The sequence below is a fragment of the Taurulus bubalis genome, assembly GCF_910589615.1.
Source record: "Taurulus bubalis genome assembly, chromosome: 2".
NCBI classification, from domain to species: Eukaryota; Metazoa; Chordata; class Actinopteri; order Perciformes; family Cottidae; genus Taurulus; species Taurulus bubalis.
Genome location: NC_136590.1, coordinates 13,482,534 through 13,489,727, shown reverse-complemented (window position 1 = coordinate 13,489,727; position 7,194 = coordinate 13,482,534). Strand labels below are relative to the sequence as shown.

Here is a 7,194-nt window from a genome sequence, read left to right as displayed (position 1 = left end):
CCTTGTCCTGCCCGGGCTGGTTCTGACGTCCACCACTAGTCATTGCACCGGGATCCTATTCACATTAATGAGTGAGATCTCTGCGACTCGATTGTGTGTGTGTGTGTGTGTGTGTGTGTGTGTGTGTGTGTCTGTGTGCGTGTACGCGCGCGCGCGTGTGTGTGTGTTTTATCTCTTGAACGCACCTCCCAGTTTTTCCTCTGCTCGCCGGGGCCAGTGCGCATGCGCTCTGCTGACACTCCAGTAATCCGCTGTTATAGGAGGAGATTGCATCCTCGCCCACTGCGCTCACACTACCAGTGAGGGAGAATGGAAGCCCGTGGACAAAATACATAACTGGGAGGGGGGTGGGAGGGAGAGAACATACACCGGCACCAAAACATGCCCACATGACAGCATTACAGTGGCATTCTGGGAATGGAGCAGCTTTCTGACACTGTGAGCAGGCGACAGCGGGACTGGAGCGAGGATGTCTCCTAATATAAGACAGCGCGGCTCGGCATCTACAGCCCCAAAAGCAGGACATATGAGATGAGCGCAGGCTGTGAAGGACCCGGCGGAAGATGGTGAATGTGGCTCCTTCCTGGATGAGACCTCCTCGGCTATTTTGACGTTTCTTCAGGCTGCATGTCGCCTCGTGCACCGCATTTACTCTCTCCTTGGCGGCCTCTGTACCGCTGCGTGGAAACGGACGCACACACACACACACCACCTTTTTATTTATTTTGTTAACAAAACACAAGTAGGCGAATGTTTTGCAGTGGGCTTACTTGAAAGTATGCTCGTTGTCAGTCATTAGTCATAATTTCACGCGCAGTGAATCAACTACGGCTTTTGAAGCCCACGAGATCACTGCGTCGGATCGCTGGGAGTCAGCGAACACTACATGTGAAAAGAAAGCAACAACACCAACAAATAACCCCACGGAGCATCGTCCTCCTCAGACCTTTGCCTCAGGTTTTTTTAAATTATATATATCTCTCGATACTCGTCCAATGTGATCAAATGGGGCGATACTTGTTTCCCCTCGGATGCTGCGCCTGGAGAGAGACCGCGACAGGCTGACAAGTGCGCATAAATCTCGGCGCAAGTTGATGAACTAGACTGTCCGGCCTCGACGGTGGGATCAGACAGAAATTAAGCCGTCTCTCTCAGACAGTGGAAACTGGGATCATCTCCCGTCCTCGCGCTGGCAGAGCAGCCCCAGCCTAAAACGGTACAGCCCTCTCCGGGATTGTGTTGGATATTACACAGAACTTGGAGGTGAGCTGTAAACACTTTCATGCTGTGGCAACTGCTGAGGTTTAAAGAGCAGCTCTCTGTATCCTGGTGCACGTGAGCTTCTTCTTTCTTTTCTTTCTTTTTTTCTTCATGTGGATATCATCCCAAAAAATACCAGAAGTGGTCTAACTCCTGAGAAAGCCCCCCTCCCCCTCCCCAAGGGGCTCAAACATGACGTTTTGTCCAGCGGGACAAATGCTGTGGTGTTTCACTGGTAAACTTCCACAGCAGCTGTTAGTCAGACTCTGAAAGATGAGACTTGGATGTGAGCAGACTTGTAGTTTTGCCAACAGCCTTCCCAGCAAATGCAATGCATTGATTTCCGTCATTGCCCACATTGTAAATAACTCTGTGGATATATTTTATATGCCTTTCATTCCTGCATGATCCATCACCAGTGATCACTATATTCGCTGTCTTTACGGACCGTGATGCTGTTGTGCTGTCCTCTTCCAGAGGCGTAAGGATGTGTGGAGGCTGAGAGTCTGAAAGACCACGAGCACGTTGACTCCTCTACCACACCTTTTCCTGCTTTTCCTGATCGGTTGATTTTCAAGGCATGTGCAGAGGAGAGCTGGACGGGGCATGAGACTGTACAGACTGGGGATGTGTGTCAGAAGAAACGCGGGAGGAATGGTGAGTGGCACTGTGGAGGACGCTGTGCAGAATGTTACAAGCTTAAAGTCTACAAGAGGGAGATTTACAAGCCTTTGCTGTGAGCAAATTGTATTTCCTCCTCTCTGAGACCGACTGCCGAATGGGAGTCGGCTCTCCACACATCAAATTACTATTTGAATTGAGAACTTCTTCCCCCGTGCACTGTGGGATATCCGACCTGCACACTTGGCCACCTACAAGTTACACTCTTTTTTTGTGTGGAGTACCCTTATTTTGGATTCTCTGCCGCTGTGGTTTTTATTTGTTCTAACTGTAGCGCTCTCAGAGGTTTCTTGCTGGAGGAAACTCTTCTTCAGTAGAAAATTGTCGACTGAAAGTTTACAACGTATACAAACCGCCCGATCGCAATTGTGGGTCAGACAAACCCCTTCAGTCTCGTCGTATCAGAGTTTGTCTCAGCGAATGCAAGTGTGGATCCCTTGTCAACCCGTGTGCTCGAAGGAAAAGCGAAACAAACAGATCGGCCCATCAGAGTGCATTTAGAGACTGACTTCCTATTGTCGTGGCGATGGGGAGCTCAGCCTCGTCTCTCACTGCAGAGACAGAGTCGGACCATGGCTTCCGCAGCACCCCGTACCCATCGTCACCCCCTGTGGGCTGGCTCAGGAACAGCCACAGCAGCCCGGTGTGGGGCACCACCTTCATCGCCCGTCAGCAGCAGCACCCGCTGCCTCACCGAGAGCGCAGGTAAGAGTCGATGCCGCCGGCCCAAGCCGGGCGCCAACCACATTTCTCAGTTGAGTGCACTCGGGGCACGGAGCAGCGGCCTAGCCAGGCTTGACCAGTTGTTGGGAGAGTTGTGTGAGTGGGGGGGAGAGAGAGAGGGAGAGGGAGAGAGTGAGTCTGAGACTGGTGTTGTATTACTTGGGAATGCATTTGTGAGTGTAAGGGCATTATTGTGTCTTGGCTTCACCATCAGCGTTGTTCGTACTTCTTTTTCCTTCGCAGGCTTTTAGAAAGGCTTACTGAGGATTCAGTAACCTCAGAGCGAAGGATCAAATCCCCGTTTCATCAAAGCTTATCTAATCAAAGCCTACATTTTTTATGTTTTTTTATGAAGCACCCAAAATCTGGCTAAGCCGGATTTGTGAACCCAAATCTCCCCCCATTGGTTCCTCCTCACACAGCTGTACAGTATGTGCTACCCATGCAGTGCTGAGTGGATTGCTTGGACAGATATATTGACCTGACCTCTGTGAGCCCAATGAAAACCAGCCCAAGGGTAATTAGAAGATGCGTTTTCCTGTTTTGACTAGGATTCAAGACCAGCTTCACTCTAATTCATTTTAGAAATGATAAAAAAAACGTGGATATATTATCTTGGTAAGTGTGGCTAGACTGTGGTATTGTTTCACTGAGGCGAGACTCAAATCTCTTGTTTGCTGTGAATAGAGGCTCCCTTTCAGATTGTAACCTATTAAGAGTTTCTCTCAAAACAAACTTTGTATTGAGCTAGCAGCCGCTGTGTAATTGAGTGAGGCTTATGTCTAGCAGAGCAAACTATTTGTGGAGGCAACATGCTATTCATATATTTCGTCAGTATCGACTGCTTGAGAAATATGTATTGTGTTACTGTAACTACAAAAGAGAATGTGCTGCAGTTATACATTGTTCCAGTCACTGCCTTCTGAGTCACTGTCAACACAGAGAAAGGCGTATCGGTGGCGTGTAAGAAGCACTTTTGACTGACTTCCTTCCAACGGATGATCTTCGTTTCCTGTTCTCCTGCTTCTTGTGTCAAGTCTCCCGCCTGTAGTGTATTGGAGTTGTTGCTGAGTCACTCAGGGTATCATGGTCCGGTGGTTAGTTATTGATTTTTAGAGAACCCGATCACATTTCCCCACAATGGATGTCATTATTTATTCAGCATCAGCCTCCAGTTGGACTTTCATCTTTCTTGATTCCTTTCCGGCGCTTCCCCTCGCAGTTGCTTTGCTAAGAGTTTGGAAAAAAACAGACGGGGCTCAAATACGCTCCCCATTAACCATGTATGAATGAAACTCTAGCATGGCTCATACTGTCAGTGTAGTTTTGCATCATACAGTCAAGTTATCTTTTTCTTCTTCTCTGCAGCAGACTCTTCTATTGCGTCCGTGCGTCTCTGTAGCAACAATCAGACTCCAACACAGGCAGAGATATACAGCGCTCACCGTTTCAGTCTATGGCTGGAGGAGAGAGGCACACACACATCTATCTGACAATAGATGTTTTAGAAACACTGTGCAGTAGCACTTGGAGCATTCCCTCCTATCACGCACACTCTCTCCCACTCTTATGCACATATACACACCGCTGTGTGAGCCTAACAATGTTAGGCCAGCTTTGCCGAGCTGTGACAGAGCATGAAATATAGAAACAACAGAACACTATGAGCCCAGCTTAACTTCAGCCGTTCTCTTACGGTTTATTCTCCAATATGTTGTCCTGTAAAATGTTTTTCTTGGCTTGGATATGGCATGAACCTTGGGTAATTCCATTTAGTTTTCATCCAGCTGCGATACATTAACTCCGGGAAGTGTTTGTGTGCACTGAATCAGTAGCTCAGCTGTGACGTTTCACTCAAGAAAAGGACCCACTCACCAGAGAAAGATGCGCAGCAGAGGTGTAGCCGTGTGAGCGGCGATGTTTCATAACTTTGGAATATCAGTCTTTTCACTCCCCTTTTTAATAGGAGCACAATGTCGTTTTTATCCCAATGCGATTGTTGTTTCGGTTAACAATGTGAAGCCTGCGCTTCGTTTGATCTCCGTCCCGTATTGCTGGTGTGTTCCGCCGCACATGGCCTTCGGAGCCCTTAAAGTTAGTGCCCGCTCTCTCCAGAGTCGATCCCAGTGTCTCCACTGTCCCAGCATGATGGATGATGGCGTTTATCGCAGCTCCGTTCCACTGGCTCTCCCTCCCTCTAATTGGATTAAAACGGGGCCACTTGGATTCGACCAGCGCGGTCACTGGCCGTGTTTACGTCTGAATCATTTCAGCGTGTCCTCCCTGGCCCTGGCCTGTCTGATGAAGACAGGACTGTCCCCCAAGCCCTCCAGAATAGATTCTCCACGCCAGCGGTGTCTCACAGTGTGGCTTTCTTTGGAAAACGGAGCATTGATGCGGCAAGAAAAACTAGCCCATTGGCACTGACACTGACATTTTTCCAGATACCCCCACTCTTGTTGCCATGGAAATCTGTAGCATATGTTCAGTAACCCAATTCTTTTGGGCCCCAGATAAGAGCACACATGGTAACCTGGCAGCCTCGCACGCAGGGAAGAAACATGTGCTGGCAAATCGCACCTCTGGAGGAGAACATATGACCCGCTGATTATCAGATAGGAACCAGTGAGCGAGTCTCAAGGCAACTGGTCTGCCTTCTAGGGTTGAATGAGTGTCTTGGAAACAGGAAGTAAAGCTCCACTATGCGCTGCCTGTCTGAGAAGTTCCCCTCTGGCTGAAGGCAGCGCTGTGTCAGCAGTTCTCCTGCCCTCCAGGTTTCCGGTGCCCGCAGGAGCTTCAGATAAGCACAGCGGCGGCTGCAGCGTCGTGCCCCCTGCTCCTTCTTCCCCGTCTTTCCTCCCTGACTCTCCAGCTTCCTGCCGGCTTCCTGCTTGCTCTCGCTTTGCTCTGGGCTACTGATGTCTGCTGAAACCCAGTCAGACAGTTTCCTCTGTTTAAAGATTCAAATGTCTGAAGCTGTCTCCACCGCTGACAGATTCACTCGTCAAAAATGAGCACTGGTCGTGAAATATTCACCGAGGTCACAGCTAGAGGTCAGACGCCTCGGCTATTCTCTCAGTTTTCCTTTCCCCTCTTTCGACCAGTATTTGCATTCTTAGTGTCTTCAGCCTCTTATTCAGCAGAAAAGATTGTGAGTTCACATCTTATTTTGAAAACATCTCTGCGTTTTGAGGCCTTGATCATAAGGGGTGGGATCATCTGGGTCAGGCTTGCATAAAAACTTCCACTTCACATAAATAGCTGAAGCAGACCCAGATATTCTCATGCATGGCATTTCCCTAACATAACATTTACACAACAGCACCCTTGTTTCTACAGCATCACACCCTTCTCGTGATATCCCTTTTTCGTATTGTACAGCCTCTGCTATGTTTATTAGAGAAAAGTATCGGCTTCAGGGCACTTTTTCAAAAGACCTTTTTGTCTAATCTGCTCTGGTTTTTGTGCTAACACAATAACATGTTATAAATCTTTCTAAAAGTCTCAAAAAAGAGTCTTTTAAAACGTATCCTGCTCAATGTCACACTTTGCGTCAACACTTCCCCAATTATGTTGTTGTTCGGTCCCTTGTGACTAATAATAAAGTGTCACCAATCCCATATGTGACATCATCGAGACTCAGCATGTCACATAATAGCTCTTAAGCCCGTGCTCTTGATACTCCGCCTAAGATAAGTTGCAGTTGTTGACTCGGCTCCATCATGTTAGTTGGAACCAATTAAATCTGGAGACCTTTCATGGTTGAATAATGAGTCATATTCATGCCATAACATATTGCCTGGCAGGTAGAACCAAGGCTGTTCCAGTTAACTCTCAAGTCTTCAGCCTTTTGCCCCTCGGCTCATCTGAAAGACACGCAGGAGTGCATGCTGGGTGGGGGGGGGAATTGCTTTTAAGTGGAAAAAGGTCTTCTGATCTGGCGTGCAAGAGAAATCACACAATGAAGTGACAAACACAGCCTTTTGCCAGACAGACTGCTGCAAACAGACTGCACTCATTACTAACGGGGTGGAAAAGACATTCTCAGTTGAAGTTCCCTCAAGTGCGGTGAAGAATGTGTGAAAGTGCTGATCTAATCCCTGTCAGAGACGTTTTCTGGGTGCATTCGGATGCAGCAAAACGTTTCAACATTCATTATCCTTTTTTATTTTTTCCAGCTTGTCTGATCCACAAGCTGTGCTCTGTTCAACAAGAATCACCAGTCAGGAGGCATCATCGTCCTGTCTGCTAGAGATGTTTAAGAAGAAACATGAAGAGCACAAGCAGCAATGCCAGCGCACTGGAAACACTTAATACCCTCGCAGCTGCAAGTTGTGAAATCACTCCCAGCATCCCTGTCACTTCGAGGGTCGCAGCTATTAAACAGGTTCATCATCATGAGCAACGACCAGGGAATTTTTCTAACATACACATTTCATACGCTACAGTATCTACTTCACTCAAAACCACGCCTGCAATTTGTGGTTAAAAAAGAGTGTTTTATTTGTGCGTGTTTGTGTGCGATGGCTT

The 7,194-nt window shown here is 47.9% G+C and overlaps 1 protein-coding gene across 1 annotated transcript in view; it reads left to right on the top strand.

The window, feature by feature from the left end:
* Positions 1–2,467: 2,467 nt before the first annotated feature.
* Positions 2,468–7,194, top strand: part of capn15 (calpain 15) — a gene marked incomplete at both ends in the record, with an annotated part of 30,021 nt that continues 25,294 nt past the window's right edge. The window contains one exon of the mRNA XM_079237636.1: positions 2,468–2,646. Coding sequence (XP_079093762.1) covers positions 2,468–2,646 — 179 coding nt within the window. The remainder of the gene's footprint in view (positions 2,647–7,194) is intronic.